This window comes from Nipponia nippon, unplaced genomic scaffold (genome assembly GCF_047370975.1).
Source record: "Nipponia nippon isolate SJK-2023a ecotype South Korea unplaced genomic scaffold, ASM4737097v1 scaffold_2, whole genome shotgun sequence".
In the NCBI taxonomy this organism is placed as follows: Eukaryota; Metazoa; Chordata; class Aves; order Pelecaniformes; family Threskiornithidae; genus Nipponia; species Nipponia nippon.
The window spans coordinates 71,137,021-71,161,253 of record NW_028262336.1 but is presented as its reverse complement, the minus strand read 5'-3'; the positions used below and the strand labels follow the sequence as shown (position 1 = coordinate 71,161,253).

The window sequence follows — 24,233 nt, the reverse complement described above, 5'->3', positions numbered from 1 at the left end:
AGTAAGTGGTTGCAATCTGTTGAGCGAATGTAAGTCTTTTATATACCAAAGAGGAGTGGTACGTGTGTAATTATGCACATTGACCGCTGTCTCATGGGATAAAGTGGGCTAGGATTTTGGGGGTTGCGTACCTGGCTACGGTTCTGCATTCCAAGGCGAGCACGCATTTATATACCCCTGCCACAAACACATCCCTGCCCCTTGGTAAGTTGCGCTCGGAAGACCCCTTTGACACTGAAGAATGATATTTAGCTCTTTGGTTACTTTTTAGTAACGGTGAGTGCTTACTAACACTGTACCGCTCTCTTATTTTTGTAAAAAACGCTCCAAAGTCAGTCGCTTTGTTGGTTGGAGCTCCCTTGCCTGGGCGCCTACTGCTGTTACGAAATCTGCTCCCTTACGTAAAGGACGCGGCGTGCGGTGCCCGCTTCGTGCTCGTGCTGCAGCTGTCGGGATTTAATATCGCTTCTGGCGCGGGGATGTTGGCAACGCGTGACAGGCGCTTCAGAGCACCCTTCTGCCTGGGGCTGCCCGCGAGGGAAACGACCAGGCGGGGAAGGGCTTTTCTGTTAGAGTGCCATCTTCGGAAAGCTGCAAGAAATTCAGGTAATGTTGACTGAAACAGAGCGGATGCTGGTGGTATTTCGCTTCTCTGTGGCTTTTACTCTAAATTACTGTGTATCTTTACTTTAAACAGCGTAACTCGGCAACTGAGCTGTTCTGCACTGTTTAGTTGCTTGTAGTACTCCTGAATTCGTATGTTAGAGTCAGACAGGTTGTTGTCTAGTTCAGTGTACCTCAAAATATGTTTTTAGAAGGAAAAAAAAAATGCAGAGGACCACAAAATACAAAGGTTTTCCCTTTTAGGGTGATTTTATAGTGCAATGTTGCTTGTCCTTCAGAATGCGAAGGGACTGATGATTAACCTGTTATTTTTATCTTCTAATGGGAAGAAAATTTGTCTGTCTTATACTTCTGAGGTAGATGACAAGTTGATGGATGTATGTAACATTTACTGCTTAATGTCCCAGCAGTTTCTAATGCTACTTGTTATTCTGACGATGCACACAAAGACTTTGAATCCCACTGAATCTTCCTTCTCTTCCCCATGTAATGATCTTACTATTGCTAAGTTCATCAATAGACATAAATATAATAGTAGTATTTTTGTTCTATGTGTTATGGTAATGTGTAGAAGCCCCCTAAGTTATTTTTCACCTTCAAATAAGGTCACGGCTGCCGGCACTGTGGTAGTAAAGTTAAACATTAATCCTGTGTGTCTTTTGTAGGGTGAAGTCAAGAGAGTATGGTGCATCCTCTCCAACGAGACAGGGCTGTTCTATACTGTCCTCTTTCATCTGAAGTTTTGAGAGGAAAACCTGCCTAAGGCTTTGCACTGTGAAGAAGTTTTCTTGATATTCAGCATATGTTTTTACTTTGATTGCTTTTTTTTTTTAACTAGATAGAGATACTCCTTCACCCATTGTCTTGTTTAATTGCATCCCTGTTGGGTGTTTAGACATCTGTAGATTGTTAACTGTATGCTGCCTGTAACCATTCCTGCAAAAATCAATCAAACTTCCATATAACAGTGTAAGAGCTTTAAAAATTATCAGAGCACTGATTTTTATTTTTTTTTCTTCTGTGAACTCAGTGTTTCTCTGATTGTAAAATATCAAGAATTGGAGACTATTGGTTATCTGTCTGCTTTTCTGCAGACAGCTGAAAATTGTGTTGTCCTCTGTCGTACTTTTCCTGTTACTTTTTTCTCCCGAGTCTGCATGTTCTGTGTCTGTTTATATAGGCACATACACATTCTGTTCTGCATGTTGTCTATAGATCCTGCTTCCTACTTCTTGTCATGTGCAACTTTTGCTAACGGGTTGTTTCCTTCCCTTCCAAGCCAATCAATTCAAACAAGATTAGATCCTTTTGGTGCAATTTTTCTTCTCTTTCAGACACTTGTTGCTACCTTTCCTTTCAATCGTTTGTAAGCCTACCAACCCTGATTTGAATCGATTCTAATTTTAAAATTTCATAAAATACTTTTAAACATTTATCAAAGCTCTTTAAAAAAAAAAAACAACAAACTACTTGCTTTTTCCTTTTTTCCTCTCTGAGAGTAGAACAGTTGAACTAGTTTGCTGCTTCTGGTTCTTTGAATATTGAGGCATTGAATATTGAATATTCAGTATCTGGTGCTTTGAATATTTATGTGTCTACATGTCTTTATTATCAATAGAAGTAAATTGTAGCATAATAAATGTAAAAATAATTTTCATTTTTTGAGAAGTTTTATATGGGGAAAAAGAAATAAAGTCATTTTATTCAGGCAGGCTTGTGTTTCTCTGTCCCAGGTTTTGTGGCATAGTATGGATTTGACATCATCAAAACATAATCATCTAAAAAATGAACGGGTAAGAGAATTGGAAAGACAAGAAGGTAAAATGTTTCTTATTTCACTATATTTTCTTGTTGCACTTAGGACTATTGTTAAGTATAAGGAACAAGGTGCCTTGCTGACAATGAGCTGTCTTCTCATTCATTTTTTCTGAGGAATTGTGTTTATGGCACTTGTACAGAAGATACAACAGATAGCGCTGTTGTAGTATTCTGGCTATGCAGTAAGTATCTGCTATACTGGCATACTCTGATCCCGGCAGTTTCCTACCAGTGCCTGGCATGTGGCCTCCAGCTATTTGCCTGCGACTGGTTCCAGGGAATGAAGCCATGACTACGATCAAGCTATTCAGGAGAGGTTTGTTTGTGGGGTGTCAGTTAGGGAGAACTGGTTATTACAAGCTTGGTTTCTGTCAAGACAGCCTCAAACCTGATCTTCAAATACCTTCAGGGGCTGTTGGCAGCTTTTTCTCTTAAGCAAGTTCATAGCTGCACATCTTTCAAGATCCTAAAGCATCATGAGTAATCCCCTTTTTAGGGATCACCAGGAGCAGGCAAAGTTTTAGGGCAAGTGTGTGTGTTGTTTTGGGATGGGGTCTAGTTATGTTCTACAGCTGAATGTGAAAGAAGTTGTTTTTCTAAAAACTATTTTATTTTTCATAATATATTTTTTTAAAATCCCAGCTGAGTCGTGGTCCATGTAGAGCCAGGCTTTTGGGCTTCTGCTTTTTCAAGAGAGGTCAGCGTCCGGTTTTGCTTTGCTACCTGTCCAGCAAGGCCAGGTGGAGCTTTGGGCATGACTGCAATACTTAAAACTAATTATTTGCTTACTGAAACGAATGCTTGTTATTTTGCTTTCAAATACTTTTTTCAAAGTACCCCAGATTGATGACCTTCTCTGGAAAGCTGACATTGGACAAGATGCCTAATAGGGATTGGTATAGATTGCTGTTCCACAAAGCACTGTTCGATTGCCTTAATCTGGAGATTTTCTTTAATGCAATTTACTTTCCTATTGTGTAATTCTGACTTGAACAAAGAGCTCAAGTTGATCCTATGCAATGAAGCATGATTGTTGGGGGAAGAAATATCTAGAAGAATAAATACTAAAGATAGAACTACTAAAGACTGAAATATTGATGACTCTCGTCATGTATTCCGTAGTACACGAGGGCTGAGGTAAAGTTGCCCAGGCATTTCTATGCTTCTGTAAGCTTGGCTTTCTAATATTGATACTCTCTTCATGCAGGATTCAGAGTGGGGAAGAGTGAGTTCGCATGTAATTTCTTTAGCTTTTGAATTATGAAAATAAATTGGGTTCTGGGACATTAGGTCAATGTATGCAAAATTAGTCAGTAGGACAGAATCTTTAGATCAAATGCACAAATATATTCCACTTAGCTAACAGAGTAACTGTGTTGATAGCAATAGCAGGTGGTTCTCTTCCATGTCTAGGAACACTAGTTTAAGAGGATGAGGAGACATGAATGGAAAATGGGATATCTTTACAGTTTCATCTGACACCAGGCTTTGGCATATTAAATTCCATGCCAGGTTCTGGAGGTGAAGGGTGCTGAACCTGCTGCACGGAGACTTACCTGCTTGATCACCCTGAGCCTGTGCCTTCCTTGTTCTCATCCTTTTCCTCTGCCTCCTTCCCCATTCCCATTTCAGTAACTTCATCTACCCAGTCTCAATCTCTTTTTCTTGGGGTTATTATTCCAGTTCAGTTTTTCTGCAAGTTCTAGTCTGAGGTCTTTATATTTGGTGCCTTCCCCTTTCCTTCTTAACTGGCTTGTCACAAGTTCTCCAGGTTAAAACTCTTTATTATTGTTCATGATTCCCATTACTGCTGGTTCTCAGCTTACAGGTAGGTCCTCACCCAGTCTGATCTTTCCTCTGGTGTCTTTACCCAATCAGTTCTCCGTCACATCTGCATTGTTGGACGTCTCTTTTCTTTCCTCTCATGATTTCTTTTGATCATTAGCTTTAACTCTCCTTGGCTAAACTTTTCTGAGATCAGATTCTGCACTCCCGTCTTCATTTCTTGGGATACTAAACTACTTTACCACAGTTGCATTATATAAATTCACCCCAGAATGATTTTATCTCTGACATGAAAGGAGGAGAGCAAGTTTGCAAGGCGTACTTGTCCTTGACACTCCATCGTCTCTCTTCACTTGGCCAGGGCTCAGTTTTTAATCCATAAATATCTGAGAAAATGCTGACCTGGTAACCTTCACATATCTCCTGGCATTTTAGAAGGGACAGACTCCTTCTGCTCACCCTGCTTGACAGATGTCCTAATTGATGGCAATTCCTGCAATCATTTCAAGTCTCTGGGTGGAGTCCAGAAAGGTGCCTTAAGTGGGACATAGTTGGAATGGAGGCAAGTAAGAAGCAGCCTAACCCTGTGTTGTGGTTTAACCCGGCAGGCAGCTAACACCACACAGCCCTTCGCTCACTCCCCCACAGTGGGATGGGGGAGAGAATCGGGGGGAAAAAAAAGTAAAGTTCGTGGGCTGAGATAAAGAGAGTTTAATAGGACAGAAAAGGAAGGGAAAATAATAATAATAATTATTATTAATAATAGTAATAGAATATACAAAACAAGTGATGTACAATGCAATTGCTCACCACCTGCCGACTGATGGCCAGCTAGTTCCTGAGCAGCAGTCACTACCCCCTCGGCCAACTCCCCCAGTTTATATACTGAGCATGATGTCATATGGTATGGAATAGCCCTTTGGCCAGTTTGGGTCAGCTGTCCTGGCTGTGCCCCCTCCCAGCTTCTTGCTGGCAGGGCATGAGAAGCTGAAAAGTCGTTGCCTAGTGTAAGCACTACTTAGCAACAACTAAAACATCAGTGTGTTATCAACATTATTCTCATACTAAATCCAAAACACAGCATGATGCCAGTTACTAAGAAGAAAATTAACTCTATCCCAGCTGAAACCAGGACACCCTGTAACTTAGAAGTTAAGATATTCAGCTGGGAAGAGGGGAGTGACTTAGTGTCTCGTTCCTATTTCCTGGGTTACTTCCAAAGATGCTTATCTTTCTCACTCCCTTCCCCACTGACACTTTTCCACTGACTTCAAAGACTTCACCGTAAAATGTGAAAAACATCCTGAGACCAGAGTGTGGAGCCCAAGTCTGCCTCCTCACAACTGAGCGCCCAGTTCATAGCTGGGCTTTTCCTTGCTTGTTGTCCTTTTAGCATGATTCTTGCAATCCTAGTTTCCTGATGGCCCACCTCTGGTGGTGATGGAAGGGAGGGGAAGCACCTGCTCCTGTAAGGTGGCTGGAACACACCCGTCGGGTGAGTGAGTTGTGAATTTGAATCCTTCTGAGGAAGGTCCAGCACCCAGTTCCTCCATTTTCTGAGTCCTTAAATTGCTGAACCATTCTTTATATAGTGGATTTTGCTATTAACAGTGCTGGTTAAAAAATGACCCTATTTATACTGTATATAAATGACACTTTTGCTATATCTTCCCACCACCTACCTTCCCTTCTTTCATCTTCCTCTTTTTTATCTCTTAGCTTTGAATTATGCTTCTATCTTTAAAAAAAACACAATGTACCAAACCATCTCTTCCATTAATTCTCATCTAAAAAGCATTAAAAAAACCCCCAAACTCATAGAAGTCACATCATTAGTTACCTACATTTTTTTTTTCTTCACTGCAGGATTGACCTGAAATATCAGAACTCAAATTCTACTCTTCTGAAGCAACAAGCTGTCTCCAAACAAAAAAAAAAACCTAAAAGAGGTAGTGTGGAATAAGACTTGAGTATAACCCAATTAAGGAGTGATTAGAGCTAAACTGCACCTTCACAGCAAGGCAGAATAGTCTAAAAATACCTCTTGGCTATCTTATAGTAACCTATGTCTGAGCTCTTTTGTTTGAAAGTGGCAGCATTCAAATACTATAGTAAACATCAGGTGTACTAATTTGAATTAACACTTCTCTGTTCCTTTTCTCTCCCCAACAAGTAGACCTGCTTTTGCTGAAGACATTACTAAACTCAAATGGAAACTTCTTGTGTATGGATAGAACAGAAGTTGGAGGCAACACTCAAATAATCAAAGCATGCGTTAACTCTGTAGAGAAGTCTAACATATTTTTCCCTCTCAGCCATGTGTCTGTCTTATCTGTTTTCACATCTTTCCCCTTTACTGTAGCTGCATTTCAACAATAAATTAAATGTTTCTCAACTGCCACACGAAAAAAGTGGTATGTTTGGATGGATTGGTGTTGTTAGGTTACTTTCAGGTCCTTTCCTCAAAGAAATATTTTAGAAATCCAGAAATATTGCTAGGGGAAAACTGGCAGGCATTTCATTGAGTCCCTTCTGTTCCACTGGCTGTGGTACCTGGCGCGTTCTGGCATGTCATTACAAGGAAATAAGAGCGTTCAATGGCACAAAGCCCTCTTGACTGAGCAAGGTAAGAGATATGAAAGATCAGACTAGACAATGGCTTACAGTGTCTAAATTACTCATCCAGAGCCTTCCTATCCATCAGGAAATTGGCTGTCGGCCTTTTATAATGTACATTAGACCATCTAATTTAAGAACACAGTCTGGTTTTGTAGTCAAAGGGAAATCATTTAGTTATCTTTAGAGATTAAATAGCTGCTGAGCCTAAACCTGAAGATGTTTTCAATGACAGACAAACACGATGAAGTAACAAGGGGAGTAGCTGGCACATTTGAATTATTACGTGTTTATGAGATAATCTGACTACGGTACTTCTATTTTCAGCCTTCTAATGGTTTTGGATGACCCGTGACTTGAATGGGGCTGGGATATCGGTGGTGTGAATTTCAAATTGAAAACGTACCCCTCAAGCCTGGGTAAATACATAGACTGGATACTGTGAGCATACCCCTGTCCTGTTCTTGCCTCCTCATGCTCTGAGCTAAGTGCATCTTGTCTCTTGGCTGAGAAGAGGCTGCCCATGTGTGGCAGTTTTGTATTTCTGCATTTCAGAGTGTCGAGTTTCAAGCATTATATTACCCTGTTGTAGCATCTCAGTTTAATCAATATAATATACCTCATCATTGCCATCACTTCAGCAGGCTGAGCTTGTAATGAATATACTGGAATACCTGCTCTCGGTTACATGATCATTTCCCTCTTTGTAGGTAGGGATGAAGTAAGGAAAAATTAACTGTGTAGTTTAGATAACTACTGGAACAGTACTTTGCTTTATATTCTTAGAAAGGTGTAGGTTACATCTGACTTCTGGAAAGTCAAGGAAGGGCATGATTAGATTTCGCTCCTAACCCCTTCCTTTAAGGGTCCTTAGGCTGTAATGTAATGGAATGAAACAGAAATAAGTGGAATGAAATAAAGATACTAAAGTGATACCACCTGGAATTTGGGGACTATTCTGTGATTCAGGATTGCGTATGTTTCCATGGAGCCGTCTGTAATGCTTGCAAGACCAGGGCTCTGATTCTGAGATGTCAGTAGCTCAGTAAAAATTGTGACTCCAGAGTCCCTTAGAATTGAGACCTAATGTAGATTTGGGGTAAACAACTTCTGAGCCATTGTAAATACCCAGATGGATTCACAGGGCTACCTTCTGATGATTCCTATCATCAAATAGGAATGTAACTCTTCTCCAGTCATCTCTAACAGTTACAGAACTGGTTGCAGATCTGTTTTCTTACTGACCTTTCTGCAGGTATTTTCTTGAGGTTGGGATATATAGATAACTATTTATATATATATATATATATAAATATGTATATGTATATATAACATATGTAGTGTATATTATATATATATTAAAATACATCTTGAATCTTTACTTTGGTATATATAAAATACATCTTGAATATTTACTTTGGATGACTCTAGTTCCATGTGTCCCGAGTGGGGAGATCTGAAGAGTCCTGGCTATCATGAATTCTTGGAACTTTCTCTCATGCATTACTCAATCAGTAATGTCAGCATAGGTAGTCTTCCTGTGCTCATCAAACTCGAAGGCAATTGCTGAGAAGTCTTAGAGGAACCATTTATGTCTTTACAGCTGTTGATACATGGTTCTTAAAATATTTGTAAAAGTCTAAATGGTAAACTTTACTCTCATCTGTAGAGTTTAGATTTATATTGCTTCTGAAGAAGGGAGAATATGTTGCTATAGGGCTGAACTTTGTCAGGTCAAGTTCATGATGAAGGTTTGCATTTCATTCCTTTTGCCAGCTGGAGAAGATCCATCAAAGCAGGAGAGAAGCAGAAGATGGCTGGGTCTTATTTCCTTATCACCTTGGGCTGTGACACCATGTGACCTCAAGAGATTAAGTAGGGTCAGGCCAGCACTTGAAAGAGACTAATCTGTATTTTTCCCTTGTAGGTTGTTTTGATGAATCATTGGGTGAAACTATTGTTTCTGAATTAATGCCATCCTAATCCATTAGCAACGTACTTGGAGGACGTTTTCTTACTCTTTGTACTATTTGTGAATGAGTCTGAAAATGGAGATATTGACTGCTAGTATATTCTTCACAGCTGTTATGTGGAAGAGCCATTTTACTTCATTTTTTAGCCACGTTTTAATTCAGGTATCTAGACAGTAGTATCTTTTTTTTTTTTTAAATATAATTTTAATTCAGCCCCCTTGTCTTTGCTGCTTTTCCTGCATTTTACGTGCTGTTTAACAGTGCCTGTCTCTGATCCTTTTTTATTCAGTGGAGAATGCATTAATGTAGGCAGTATTATTAGTTATGCAGTGAGAGATATAACGTATGCTATTAATTGATGGAAGATACCCAACTGAATTTTAAGGTTACCGTTTCCTGATGGAGCTGTGTATTCCCAGGCATGATTTTATGTGACAATTGGTGTAAAGGAAACAGTTGATCATGTAGCACATTTCTAAACAGGCACTATTTCTACTCATTCCAAGCAAAAAGTATGAAGATAAAGATAGCCTAAGGCCCGTTTGTGTGATTTGCTTAATAATTAAAGAAAAAGATGCTGGAGTTTGCAACTTGTTCCATTCTGACCTGGTCTGTCTCCTGTTTTTTTCTTTCTGCTTTCCCTTCCCCACTTGAAGGAGTTCTCCAACTCTGTCTCAGCAGAACTCGCGTCCTTTTCTTTCTTTAGATTTTGTTCTAATATAAAACATTTCATTTGACATTTGAAGGTGTCAGCAAAATCCTCTGGTTGCCTACACAAGATTTTGCAGCTTGACACGCGTTTCTCTAACCTGCCGCTGACTTCACAGCTCCAGTCTTCCTCATGATTTAGTATGTCTCTTTGGAAAACTATGTTCACGTTTCAGTTGTAATAATGATGATTGCTTTGCCTTTGAGAATGATGTTTACATTGTTTTCTTAATGATGTGGTTGATATAGTGCAAGATGTGTCAGCAGTATATGACTTTTCTCCCTCAGCCCTGATGTTAACTTAAAATCAAGGGAGTTCAGAGAACATGCTCCAAAGATATTAGACTTTTATGATAAACAATACTTTACCTGAAATATTTCAAAGAACACTATAAGAAATTAACGCTATAAGAAATAAGAAAGAACTTTCTCAATGTTTGCAGGTATTAAAAGACTTCATCTCACTTGGATTTTTCTTAATCTGATAACAATTTTCTCTTTGCGTGAGAGATTTCCCACTAGTTTGTTATTTTTCTGTTCTGACTGCTCTGAAGGCCATTACAGAAAAATTAATTTCTTTCCTTTTGTGCAGTCCCACAAGAAGTTTAGTTATTCTGAAAGATATAAAGCGGAAAATAGAAGAATGCCTCTTGCAGTATGAAGGGAAACTTATATGTAAGTAAGCAAATCTCACTAAAAGTCTGCACTCCTTATTTTGTCAGCACTCTTTGTGGGAATCATTAGCATCCTGGTCCTGATAAAATTTCTCATTAGGGTTTTGAAGCCTGTCTACCATATGATGCCTCTGATGAAACAAATATTCTTCTTGATCCTCCATAATAGTAAGATCTTCTTACAGGGAAGACAAAAATATAATAATTATGTAAACTTCTCCAGATAACCACTGTGGGGGATTACCAAAGGGATAAGACGGCCAAAGATTTAAGTGGTGCTATTAATCAGCAGATTTGGGATTCTTCTTTCAGAGGTGTGGACAGTTTAGCTCAGGTAGGGAGCAGTGGCCTACAAACTCTGTTAGTGTAGGTGCTATGCAAGCCTTAAGTAGAAAGATTGCTGATAATGTAGGGAATAGGCGGGAAATATTTATTGAACACTAGAGGGCTAGCTGTAATACTGCTAAAGTTTTATAGATCTTCTGGCAGAAGCTTTATAAGTTAAGACTTAATAAGTTATGGCTTCTCAACAAAACTGGGTCCAAAACAGATGTCAAGGGAGAAAGAATCAAGAAAAATGGTTGTAATTGGGAGGTAATAGAAGGAATAGCTTTTTACTTCCACAGCTAGTACTGATCACAGAACAAGATCAGACTGCTCTAAGCAGTCAGAGAAGATTAAAAACAGGCTATCTCTGGTATGCCTGGAAACAGGATGATATTGCACATATCGTAAGTGTATTTAATATAAGACAGCTTCATATTAATTCTTTCATGAAAAAAGATCAATTTTGCCCTGGAGCAGCATTTCTCTGGCACTTAACTCAAGTTTGTGCAGAGTTCCCTGCTTGCAGGCACAATGACGCATGTGTTTTCTCTCAACTTAACATTAGAGGCTTGCAGAAGACGTAAAGGCCTGCCACATACCACTTATTTCCTAACCTCTTAAAATATCATAGTTTCAATGTTGACTATTTTATTTATCTTTATACAATTATACTCTTTATATTTTTTCCAGTAGTATATGCATTACATTATTTTTAATTTTGTTGTATCCCATGATTAGGGTTCCCCCCCACCCCACCCCCCAATAAATATTGGAGTACCGTGGGTTGGTTAGCTGTTTTTTTGTTGTTGGGGTTTTTTTTGTTTAGTTTTTTTTTTTAACTTTCAGATTATGTCTTAGTGTCAACATAATAAGATTGAACATGAACATTTTTGTTTTTTCTTCCTTGTTTGTTGCTGTTCTCTAGTTTCCTCTGATGCTTAGAGTAAGTTGAGTTACAAGCTTAAAGCACTGGCTAATGAGACTGAACATCTTGCTGATGTGTTTTTGTTTGGTATCATCTCTTTCTTTGTTCATGCCTGCTTCTGTTCCTTGGTCTTTCTGACAAGGAAGGGAGAGAGGCTTTGTCAATAGGTTATGGCAATAAAAACACTGAGGCATATGGCAGAGCAAATGGCAACACTTGAGGCCATCATGTCCTGTAACTGCAGTGATTTGAGGGGGAAGAAAAAGTGAAGAATCTTTGGTAGATGAATGTGTTTTATGCTGATGAAAACATACGTGTTTTAATTTTTAATAGCCATTGGGCCTGCAGTTTCTATGCAGATCCCATCTTGATATTTGTGATTTCAATGGCAACTGCAGGCTTGATACAGAAACTCTGCTTTGGACAAGATTGTAACCCAGTTATCTAAATCTCTAGCATGCTTTCTAGGAGGTGTAGCTTGTAAACATGTTTTCCTTTAGCTAATTTGCCAAGAGATCATAGTTGGCTGTGAAAGCAAATTTCCTGTGAAAACTTGGAATGATTTTAGACTTTGCTGAGAAAATGCTCTGGACAGCTTCACTTACTTACTTTTTTTTTTTTTTTTTGTAACATTGTGGTGCAGCTTTGTGCGATGATGGCAAAGCTGAAGCTGGCTTGGTATTCAGCTAAAAAAGAATGAATCCTCTCCTGTTAGAAGACTTATCCAGGATTATGTTAGCTATCATAAATATCCTTTGCTTAGCAACACGGTTGGCATTCAGGATATCAAGCCAACTGGAAAGAATCCCTCTGACAGGGCTCTGTTGGGGTGGGTGGATAAGCTTCCCTGATAACACTAGTGCTTTTGCTCCTGTCTGGTATAATTTGTGTTGCTAGGATCTGTTTCACAAGTTTTGTGACAGACTTATAAATGATACTGTGGCTCCTTTTGTTTACTGTCAAAAAGAACCATAATGTGGGGAAAATGAACAGTAAAAGGATATGGAAAATAATAAAAAATCTGGGCACATAAGACCATGAGTGTCTATACTAGGGCAGCTGTTCTTGAAGGGAAAAAGAAGTTAAAAAAGTTCCTTTGATTGCTGAAGTGGAAAGCAATATATGGTAACATTCCACTTTACTTTTTATGAACTTGGCTTCTTCAGCAAAATGGGAAAGAAATTATTTAGTCATAAACTGAAAACTTCAATTAGAATTCAGGAGAATTCCCATGTATCATGCTAATCATTAATGGTGAAATGTATTTTTATTCACAGATGTAATTCACATTCATAGAATCATAGAACAGTTTGGGTTGGAAGGGACCTTTAAAGGCCATCTAGTCCAACCCTGCTGCAATAAGCAGGGACATCTTCAACTAGATCAGGTTGCTCAGAGCCCCAGCCAAACTGACCTTGAATGTTTCCAGGGATGGGGCAACCTGTTCCAGTGTTTCATCATAAAAAATTTCTTCCTTATATCTAGTCTGAATCTCTCCTCTTTTAGTTTAGAACCATTACCCCTTGTCCTATCGCAACAGGCCCTGCTAAGAAGTTTGTCCCCATCTTCTTATAAGCCCCTTTTAAGTACTGAAAGGATGCAATAAGGTCTCCCCGGAGCCTTCTCTTCTCCAGGCTGAACAACCCCAACTCTCTCAGCCTTTCTTCATAGGAGAGGTGTTCCAGCCCTCTGATCATTTTTGTGGCCCTCCTCTGGACCCGCTCCAACAGGTCCATGTCTTTCCTGTGCTGAGGACTCCAGAGCTGGACGCAGTACTCCAGGGTGGCGTCTCACCAGAGTGGAGCAGAGTGGCAGAATCACCTTCCTCGACCTGCTGGCCACGCTTCTTTTGATGCAGCTCAGGGTATGGTTGGCTTTCTGGGCTGTGAGTGCACATTGCTGGGTCATGTCCAGCTTTTCATCTATCAGTACCCCCAAGTCCTCCTTGGCAGGGCTGCTCTCAATCTCTTCATCCCCCAGCCTGTTTTGGTACCAGGGGTTACCCTGACCCAGATGCAGGACCTTGCACTTGACCTTGTTGAACCTCATGTGGTTCACATGGGCCCACTTCTCCAGCTTGTCCAGGTTCCTCTGGATGGCATCCCGTCCCTCAGGTGTGTCAACTGCACCACTCGGCTTGGTGTTGTCTACAAACTTGCTGAAGTTGTACTTGATCCCACTGTCTGTGTCATTGATGAAGATACTGAACAGTACTGGTCCCAGTATGGACCCCTGAGGGACACCACTTGTCACCAGTCTCCATCTGGACATTGAGCTGTTGACCACTACTCTCTGGATGCGACCATCCAACCAATTCCTCATCCACAGAACAGTCCAACAACACTGTTGTGGGGGATTGTGTCAAAAGGCCTTGCAGAAGTCCAGATAGACAGCATCCGTAGCTCTTCCCTCGTCCGCTGATGTAGTCACTCCATCATAGAAGGCCACTAGGTTGGTGAGGCAGGACTTGCCCTTGATGAAGCCATGCTGGCTGTCTTGAATCACTTCCCTGTCCTCCATGTGCCTTAGCATAGCTTCTAGAAGGATCTGTTCCATGATCTTCCCAGGCACAGAGGTGAGGCTGACAGGTCGGTAGTTCCCAGGGTCTTCCTTTCTAGCCTTTTTAAAAATGGGTGCAATGTTTCCCTTTTTCCAGTCACCTGACTGCCGTGACTTTTCAAATATGATGCAGAGTGGCTTGGCAACTACATCAGCCAATTTCCTCAGGACTCTGGGATGCATCTCATCAGGTCCCATAGACTTATGTTCACGTTCCTCAGGTGGTCATGAACCTGATCTTCTCTTACAGTGGGAGGGACTTTGCTCCCCCACTTGTTGTGGGAAGAGAGATTGCCAGTGAAGACTGAGGCAAAGAAGTTGTTGAGTACCTCAGCCTTCTCCTCGTCCGTTGTTACAAGTTTGCCAGTCATGTTCATCAGGGTGGGTATGCTTTATTTGACCTTCATTTTCTGGCTGATATGCTCGTAGAAGCCCTTATTATTCTTTGCATCCTTGCCAAGTTCAGCTCCATCCGCGCCTTGGCCTTCCTGACCTCATCGCTCCACAACCAGGTAGCATCCCTATACTCTTCCCAGGATACCTGTCCTTGCTTCCACTGCTTGTGCATTTCCTTCTTGTCCTTTAGTTTGACCAGCAGGTTTTGACTCATCCATGCCAGTCTCTTGCCTTCCTTTCCTGATTTCTTATGCCTGGGTATCAAGAGCTCTTGCACTCTATGGAAAGCGTCCTTAAAGATTTGCCAGCTGTTTTGCTCCCCTGTCCCTGACGACAGTTTCCCAGGGGTCTTACTGACTAAGTCCTTGAAGAGCTGGAAGTTTGCTTTCCTAAAATTCAGGGTCCTGATTTTATTCTTTGCCTGACCCATATCCCTCAGGACTGCGAACTCCACCAGTGCATGATCACTGCAGCCCAGGCTGCCTCCAGAATTGACATCACTGATTAGCTCACTTGTGTTGGTGACCAACAGGTCATCCCATCTGGTAGGGCTGTCTATTACCTGGCTTAAGAAGTTATCGTCAATGCATTCCAGGAGTCTCCTGGATTGCCTACAGCTCACTGTGCTAGTTTTCCAGCAGATGTTGGGGTGGTTGAAGTCCCCTAGCAGGACGAGAACCTGTGAGCACGATGCCTTCTATAGATGGAGTAAGAAGGCTTCATCAATAGCTCCCCTTGATCAAGCGGCCTGTAGTAGACACCAACCACAAGGTTCCCTTTGTTGCCTCTGTCTCTGATTCTTACCCATAAGCTTTCAACCTGCTTGTGGCTGTTCTTCAGTGACAGCTCTTCACACTTTATCCATTTTTTGATATAGAGGGCAATGCCTCCACCCCTCCTTCCTCACCTGTCCCTTCTGAACAGCCTGTAGCCATCGATAGCTGTACTCCAGTCATGGGATTTGTCCTACTAAGTTTCAGTAATGGCAACTAGGTCATAGCTTTCTAGCAGCATGGTGGCTTCCAACTCCTCCTGTTTGTTGCTGCGTGCATTGGTGTAGAGGCATTTCAGCTGGGCTGTCAGCCATGTCACCTTTTTAGAGGAACACCCCTTAATTCCTTTGAGGTATTTCACTGCTGTTTCCCTGTTGGCTCCTCAGGAGGCCCGTCTCACCTCCATAAGACTTCATGTGTTGCAGCATAGCCAGCATGTCTCAGAGCAACAGGCTGAGGGCCCTCGCTAGCACCCTGTCCCTCTAATGTTGATGTGTCATCCCACAGCTTGTCACGGGAAAGCCTGATATTATCCCCTTCCCCCTTCAAGTCTAGTTTAAATCTCTGTCAATGAACCCCACTAGCTTGTGAGCAAAGACCCTCTTTCCCCTTTGAGAAAGGTGAATCCCACCTGACGCCAGCAAGCCTGGTGCCGTGTAGGCCATCCCATTACTGAAAAACCCAAAATAGTGTCGGTGACACCAGCCACAGAGCTGTGTATTAATGGACTGGGCCCTTCTGCTTTTTCCAATGTCCCTGCCTGCAACTAGAAGGAGAGAGGGAAAAATAACCTGTGCTCTAGATTCCCTTACTAACTGTCCCGAGGCCCTGAAGTCTCTTTGGATTACCCTTGGACTACCCGTTGCAGCTTCATTGCCACCCACATGGGAAGAGCATTAATGGGTAATAATTCGAGGGCTGTACCAGGCTAGGAAGTTTCCCAGCGATGTCCTTAACCTGGGCCGCAGGGAGGCAGCAGAATTCCCTAAGAGGAGGGTCTGTCTGGCATATTGGACCCTCTGTTCCCTTTAGAAGGGAGTCACCTACAACTATAACCCATCTTTTCTTCCTCGTGGGGGTGGTCATGATACAGGGGGTAGGCCTTTCTGACCTATTCTGTTCAAGTAACATTCTTGCTTCCAAATCAGCTTTTCAATATCAATTGGTAGTTTCATTATCAGTCCACTCAACCTGTTTGACCTTTTATACTTTTGCTTCCAGGGGAAAAAGAAGATGAACAGACAGTTGCAGAAATCATGAGAAGGCGTTTTTTTCCTGCTCTCATAACTCATAAAGCCTGGGAAGGCTTTTACTTTGCTGGCCATGAGATAAGAATTACAGAAGCCACTGATTGTTACGGGGCAGTCGTCTGGCCATCGGTACAATATTTATGCAGTATTGTTATGTTTTTAGTTTTGGAGTCTTCTTTAGTTTGTTTTGCATGATAAATATATTTTGCATGATAAATATGTTTTGCTGTATGCTGTAAACCTAAGGAAAACATTCTGTGCTTCCCTGTCTGCGTTCTGCAAATCCCAAACCTGAATTTAGCCTGCTTTCATATGGATTCCTAGTTCTCAAAGCTTAAATGGTATTTCTTGTTCGTGCCCGTCATACAAGATGTATGATCGTGTGTCCCTGCTCACCTACTAGTAACTTTTGATCCTATTGGCCAATTACAAGCATATTTTGCAGGAAATATGGCAGTCTTATGATGATTACATTTCTGTACATTTTATAAATAGACAGCTGTATAGCAGGCAGATCCAGGTTGTAGAAACAGCTGTGAGATGAGCTCACAAGGTATTAGCACTCATAGAAGCTACTCAACCTATTCATGTGAGAAACAAATTTACCTTGTAAATACACAGACATGGGAAAAGGTTCAGCTGGAGCTTTCAGTTTCTTAAGCAGCCAGAAATCTAGTGGGAGAGAACCATTGTCCTTGGCTCTTGATATAAGAACCATCACCATGCCCACCATACAAAGAACCTTCTTCAAGGTTTTGAATCTGTGCAATGCAGCTAACCGACTTTTTTGAAATAATTAAGAGTGAAGGGAATCACTGCAGTCAGGGAGGTGCCATGATGCACCATTGACACTTATGGCATTCCGAAAACATTCCTGAAACTGAACCATCTTCAGGAGCCCCTATAGGAGGAGACGACTAAAACCCAGGAGGCTCCATTTCTGTCCCAATGGTATCAGCCTCCTAGGATCATACTGTTTTTAAGAAGTATGGCCATAGTTCAGCTGAGGAGAGCTAGCGTACTCTGCTGTTTTGAACTCCAAACAATTTTCCTTGTCTTAGCAGACCTGGACAAGTCATTTATACTATATCTCTTCGTGGCCTCAGTGCATGTCTTCAAGAAAAGGTTGGCTGACTGCCAATTATTCTCACAAAATCATGGGCTGTACTGAAAAGTATATATTTTTTTTTTTCCTGGAAGGGTTTAGCCAGTTTTGCTGTGGAAGGAAGGCAGCCCTTCTCTCTGTGTCTCTTCACATTCTCCCTTCCTGTTCCATCCAGCAGTATTTGAACTCTTCTGAAAAATATCAGCCAAATTTATCAAGAGGGCAGAAACTTGAAGGAAAATAAAGTTTCTGCATGTTTCATGGAAAGGAAGTCAGATTTCAAAGTTTCCCTAATTTAACCCACAGAAATTTTGATCCTGCCAGCCAATTTCTACAACAGAATATGGCAAAACTCCAAGGGAAGAAATTATAAGAATATATGGAACTAACAGGAAATCTTAATGTAATGTGTTTTTAAATGCCAGTCAAACATCAGACACAATCTTTAGGAACCCGGCTTTAATAACTCCTGGTGCTCACAGACTTATCTCTATATCAAAGCTTTGTTGCTTATGAGATATATGTAATTCGCATGAAAGACCCTACTCTTTTTGCTCCGAATTAAGAGGTAGAAAGCAATAACTTTGTTTGAATTTCTAGCATAAAATTGGGTCAACAGTCCAGTTCCTTTCCTTCTGCTTTTTAACTGGTTAAAAGCAAAACTAAGAGTGTAATTTTGCTGCGCCAGACTAAGCCACTAATAATTGCCTTTGCAAACAGTCATCTGTATTGCAAGAAAATGTGGCAACCATCATATGTATTTGTCAATGGAGACTATATAATTATTGAAGTCTGGAAAAAATGTGGGAGACAAACTGGAAACTATCTTTGCCAGAGAAATAAAATTAGCAATTTCTATTTCAATAGTGAACTAAGAGTCATTGGTCAGTATGAGACAGGGCAGAAAAGTGGAAGAAGCTTCTTAATCATGGTTTATAAATGCATATATAAGGACACTGTTGTAGAGGGTTCTTTGTGGCTTTGTTTGCTATAAAAGTTTGCTAAGCTTAACAAGGTAAGCACATAGAAACTGAAAGCGAACTGGAAGAAAAGGGCTAAATCTACTGGTCCCTTTTGAATCATTATGGTAATTAATTATTGTTAGAAATAATTAACTATTGGAAGAGCTTAACAGGGGTCGTTGTGGGTTTTCTCTCAGAAGCAATCCTTATATCAAGATGTCTTTGTGAAGGACACATTTTAACTCAACTAGAAGTAACTGCAGTTATAAGCAGTAATTGCTGACTGGAATATTATAGCTCATGTTATGCAGCATGACAGATCAGATAATTGCAGTTGTTCCTTCTGGTTGTAATGCCTTGCAAGCCTATACTGAGGCATGCTGTGGCATTTATTTTGTCAGCCTATAGAGCTCAAAGATCATGGTAAGCTGTGATCCTTTAGGGACAGCGCTTGAATGAATATTGCTCATTTGAACAGACATGAATTTTTGAACAGACAAGAATTTTTTTGCATGCTTTTAAATGACAATACATGTTTAGTGAAGGCATTTATTTTATTTATTTGTTCAGTATGTTCATGAATTCCCTCCCCTACAGGCTCTTGTTCTGTGTTATTTTTTGGAAACGAATTCTGAACAATACAATTTGCTTGACAAAAATGTGATTGAAATTGGAGCTGGAACTGGATTGGTCTCCATAGTAGCCAGTTTACTGGGTGAGTGCATGCCATTGCTCTTATGCTCTTGGAAACATCTCTCAGTGAATACTGCAGAACAAAGGAAGTGGCTCAGTTCTTCTAAAAGACCGTTGTTTGAAAGATTCCAAGAGCAAGAAAAAGTAAATTCCAAAAGGCTTTTTTGAAAACCTGCTCTGTTATTTTTTTCTGTAAAGCTGTGAGTGTAGTGATGCAATAAAGGAGGCCCTAGTAGATGATATCATTAACAGTGTTAAACAGGGGACCAAAATAAGAAAGTAGTGGCCTCACAGGATGTCAGTAGCAACCAGATGAAGCCAGATGTAGGTATGACCAATGCATCACCTTCCATTGGCCAAACAGCTCATGGATGCCAGGTCACTTTCTTTCCATTTGTGCTCAGCTTTTTCTTTCAGCAACTGATCAGCAACTTGATTTTTCTGCTACAGACACTGCTGTGTTTTCTCTCATGGTAGCCTATTCTTCCTCAAGAGTAATCCAGATCAGTGACTTCTGCATTTTAACAGAATTTTAGCTTTCTGTAGTCTGAGAAAGCTTCTTCCTATGTGAAAAGGAAAGCACCTGAGGCAATGCTTAAATCTCATGCTGACTTCTTGGAGTCAGTAACTGGTATTCTTCAATCCCTAGTCACTCACTGTACTTTTAACCAATATGATATCAAGATACAGTAAGTATCTTATTTCTCCCTATCCATCCCCAGCTGCATTTAGATGGCAATCTGTAGAGTAGAACTGCTGGGAACTAAATATTTATTTTAAGCACAATGGCTAAGGGCTATTGGGAGCATTTACATTGTTTTGTTCCTCTCAGTGAGAGCAACCTGGTAAAATCAGTTCCTTGTGCAGCGGCTTTTGTGAATGGGCTTTTACTCAAGTCTTGAAGTATATTCAAAGATTGTGTTGGTTTTCTCCCTGTCACAGGTGCACTTGTGACTGCCACAGATTTGCCAGAACTGCTGGGAAACCTTCAGCACAACGTTCTCCAAAATACAAAGCTGAAGTGCAAGCACCAGCCTCATGTTAAGGAACTATCTTGGGGAATAGATCTGGAAAAGAACTTTCCTAGGTCTTCCTGTCACTTTGACTACATTATGGCTGCTGATGTAGTTTACCACCATCCCTTCCTGGATGAACTGCTCCTAACTTTTGATCACTTGTGCAAGAATGACACTGTTATTCTGTGGGCTATGAAATTTAGGTTGGACAAAGAGAACCAATTTGTGGGCAGATTTCAGACACTGTTTGACTTAGAGGTGATTTCTAATTTCCCCAGTTTGAACATAACCTTGTATAAGGCCATGAGGAAAGGCAGGATGAAAGCCAGACCTTCCCAACTGATGGTCTGAAAGAGAGATACAGGGAGGTGACAGTTTCAGCTGTTCTGCAGCTTGTTCTGTTTTTAATAATTTCCATGTTAGCAGCTGCTAAAACCTGCATGAATGACATTTTTAGACATAGCTAAAACGAAACAGCAGATTCCTAGTGCATCCCTAACAAATTCCTAAATTCAATTTGCTGATAGTTTTATACACAGAATAAATGTATCTGATGTTTTCCTGACTTTTATGCGCTAAGCTGACAGCACTAGTAACTTTCACAAGTCTTACCATTATTGTTATGGGTTGTGTAATGAATATTTCCAGTAGTTTTCAATTGCAGCTTTGAACAATGTCTTATAAGATCAACAAATCAGCTGAAACTTAAGACTATGATAAATCTTTGTATTTAAAAGTTGTGGTGTTAAATCTGATCTTTCCCTGTTCTCACTATCATGTAAATCCTTCCTTTGAATGGCCTTTATAGGACATTAAATTAGCTGAAAAAAACCCCATCTGGAAAATATACTGTCATAATGAAGGGACAGAATATATTAGTTACCTTTTGATGTAATGATTATGCTTTCTTCCCCTTCCATTTTTTATTTAGATTCAAGGATTCTTCAACAGACAGCCACACACACGAGGCAAGAGGGACTTAAAAGTTTTGTTGCTTGAACAAAGGTCTTGGATAAGTAGAGTACAGCATGTGACCAACTGACCTTTGCAAAGACCTGAAATTCTTGGAGGTCTGCTCCTCCAAAAATAGACTGTTATCTGGACCTCAGGGAACAATAATGGAAAAACAACAGTGGTCATCAAGAGAGGAGTTTTGCACTGCCGGCTGGTGGTGACTGGAGGCAGAAAACTAAACCAGCCTGACACGGTGTGGCTGAGGCATGGGTAGGCTTAGATTTTTTTTCTTTTTTTTTTCAGTATGGGCAAAAAAAACCCTTTTGTCCTAGCCGCTCAGTACTGTGTGTTCCTGTTTCAGTGGTCAGATTAATGTCCTTGGCCTATCAGAGAACTTTATTTTGGGAAGGTTAATAAAATGATTACCTGCACACCCCATATTTTCTGATTCTCTTTGTAATTGAGTGTGAGAAACCTTCAAGCCCCTTGCAGGCTAGAGAAGCAAACGCAGCTCATGTGCTAATGTCTAGGTGGAGCTTTGCTACCTCTGCTGTATCAGGCGATTGCTCTAGTAATATGAGGGCTCTGGGGGCTGTCAGTCTTTATCTTTTTAGGTTCTATTTCTATTCCCTCCAGGAGTTTTTTATGTATTGTCAGATTTGAGCGTTTTTTTATGATGACTTCCAGAACGTACTAGTGTTTGTACCTCTTCTTGTGACAGATGCATGTTACTTATTTACTCTGCTGCCTGGCAGAAGTATGGGGCAGAACTGTGATAAATGACTGGTATAACTGGAATGTACTCTTACTCCAAGCAGAACATTTGGTTTTCTTGGGACAAAGGTTCCCAGCATTAGAGATGAAGCAGTGCATAGAGCAGAGTGCGAGCTGTCAAGCTTTTCCAGTGGGAGCTGGGGATCGCATGTGTGAAAGGAGGTGGTGAAGAGAATTTTGAGAGGAGGATGGATGAGGATGTGGCAGGAGAGATCTGGAGTTGAAGGGAGGATTGCAGGGAAAAGGTAGCTGTAGGGAGAAGGTGAGATGGAGGAAGAGAAAGAGAACTATCGTTGGCAACAGTGATACTGGCTTCAGAAAGGGTTAGGAACCATAGCACAAGGGTAGACCATCTTTCTCGCTACTGACTGTAAGGGTGGCGTACTTGGTGAGACATGGAGGATGACTCTGTGATAATACTAGAGCAATCAGTATGTCTTAGCCAGGGACAGGAAAATGAGAGGAAAGGAAGCCAAGCACATTGACTCTACTTTCTGGCTCTCCTGCTGGGAGATCACATGTGAGATTTTGTCTTGGAGGTTATTAATGAAAATCTTGTAACCCTCATAAGTTAGTTTCTTGTGACAAGGTTTGTAGGTAGAGGTAGAATCTTCTATTGGATCAACCAGTATAGCTAGAAAATTAGGCTCTGCCAGCTGGTATAGAGTATTACCTCCACTTACAGATGTTGTTATGCTTAAGTCCTTAAATCATTACAGCTGTAGAAAAACACAACTACAGAATGGAAATATTTTTTCCACACTGTGTAATAGAAATAGTTCAGTTTAAGTGAATAAAGAAACAAACATGGATCTCTGCCATTTCTAGATTCCTTGTCCCCAATTCCTTCCTCCTAACTCACTTGCAACCATCAAATCCACTGCAACTGAAACTCTAATCCTTGCACCCTAAAAGGCATCTCTGTTTACAAATGTTTCATGGATAAATGGATTGGCACTGTAATTAATGGGTAAAAGCGAAAATATCTTGTGAACTCCAAAGTGATGAAGGTTAAAGAGGAAAAGGAAGACTACAGCAAAGTAGTTAAGTGTGATCACTTTTAAATAGCTGTTCTGCTGATTAGCCCTCCTATTTGGGCCACAGGCTGTCCTCTGCTGTGTTCCTGCTGCAGTCAACAGGAAGATGTGTTTGTAGAATGGATTCAGTATTGGGCTCTTTAAGCCCAACAGCTTGTTAATATTTACTGTAATATAACATTAGTCCTCTTTCTCACCAATCTGTCTAGCACCGCTGTGTGAAGCTTCCTGGGAAAGCTCTAGGGATTGGCTGCTCTGTTGTACAGCCACCTTTTGTCCTCTGGTATGATGGGCAGGTTATTAGCCATGACCAGTGGAGGGTGAGTTTGTATGTGGCATTTGCTTATGGAGTTTATTTCTGCTCTTTGAGAACAAATCTCACATGAATGTCAAGTATTACTGACTCCTAAAGTCAGTCATAATTTTAATAATCTCTTATTCTTTGTTCTAATATTTAAAATAAAGAATCAAGTTGGCAGTCAGTGCATTATATTGCTAAAACCATGGCATTCGTATCTGTAGTTTGTGAAAGGCAGAGTGAAAAAAAAGGAGAGCAAAATTTGTGAGTGAAAGAGCTCCACCTATGAGGAATGCCAGGGAGGCTGCCTAAGCTGGCACGCTTTTACAGTGTCTTCTAGAGTTTTGTGGTGGTCATACTAATTGAAGAAATAAACTGGGATGTATGGTGTGGGTTCAGTAAATTCCTTGGCTTTTCCATATTCCAACCTAAGAATAATTTATTGAGCAACAATATATTTAAGTAACTTGACAGTATTTGTTAGATTTTCCACAAACAATATGCTTTTCAAATGCTAATGTTTTCAGGAAGGGTTCTTTTTGTATAAAGTATATACAAAATCATTAAAGTGATTTACTTCGCTGCTTATTATATAACATCTCCATCAAGGTCTTTTACAAATCATTGCCTTTTCCTTCTCACAATTAAAGTAACAAACACTTTCAACATTGTACGGTTTCCATATGGTCATATTGAGTTTTTGGGTCTATCTTGTTGAATTGTGATTTTGCAGCTCTGAGTGACTGGGTTTCATTTGCATTATTAAACCCACTGATTTGGGCTTTTGCCTCTTATAACAGCTGTAAGAAAAAGCTGTAGCTGCTGAACACTTAGAAAAAACATTCAAATGACAGTACAGATCTGCTGTGCAAACCTCGTTTTCATTTAGAAGCAGTGATGGAATCCCAGCCTAAGAAATGCAACTGCCAAAAAGTACTCAAATAATAACTGCCCATGGCACAAATG

At 40.6% G+C, this 24,233-nt stretch overlaps 2 protein-coding genes across 8 annotated transcripts in view; both read left to right on the top strand.

Moving 5' to 3' along the window:
- ERCC5 (ERCC excision repair 5, endonuclease) overlaps positions 1–16,453 on the top strand; it is a 32,022-nt gene extending 15,569 nt beyond the window's left edge. Inside the window, exon 16 of the mRNA XM_087756315.1 lies at positions 16,400–16,453. Coding sequence (XP_087612441.1) covers positions 16,400–16,438 — 39 coding nt within the window. The 3' untranslated portion in view covers positions 16,439–16,453. The remainder of the gene's footprint in view (positions 1–16,399) is intronic.
- Positions 465–21,094, top strand: LOC104017309 (methyltransferase-like protein 21E). 7 transcript variants are annotated; one of them, XM_087756329.1, is made up of 6 exons: positions 483–606; positions 1,290–1,593; positions 2,358–2,442; positions 16,400–16,557; positions 19,093–19,210; positions 20,131–21,094. In XM_087756329.1, exons 3-6 carry the CDS (start codon positions 2,373–2,375, stop codon positions 20,553–20,555), a joined length of 771 nt encoding a protein of 256 aa, XP_087612455.1. In that variant the 5' UTR covers positions 483–606; positions 1,290–1,593; positions 2,358–2,372; the 3' UTR covers positions 20,556–21,094. The 7 variants fall into 7 exon arrangements, with proteins under 7 accessions (XP_087612451.1, XP_087612455.1, XP_009468606.1 ...); XM_009470331.2 differs by lacking the exon at positions 1,290–1,593 and having other exon boundaries at positions 497–606; XM_087756326.1 differs by lacking the exons at positions 483–606; positions 1,290–1,593 and adding an exon at positions 10,117–10,199 and having other exon boundaries at positions 2,395–2,417.
- The last annotated feature ends 3,139 nt before the right edge of the window (positions 21,095–24,233 follow it).

Bases quoted from the DNA above. Each gene is read 5' to 3' on its own strand.
- LOC104017309 (XM_087756324.1), top strand. From the start codon at position 7,204: ATGGGGCTGGGATATCGGTGGTGTGAATTTCAAATTGAAAACGTACCC. The intron at 10,200-16,399 runs GTAAGTAAGCAA...TTTTGCTTCCAG, and splicing joins GTATGAAGGGAAACTTATAT to GGGAAAAAGAAGATGAACAG. The intron at 19,211-20,130 runs GTGAGTGCATGC...TCCCTGTCACAG, and splicing joins CATAGTAGCCAGTTTACTGG to GTGCACTTGTGACTGCCACA.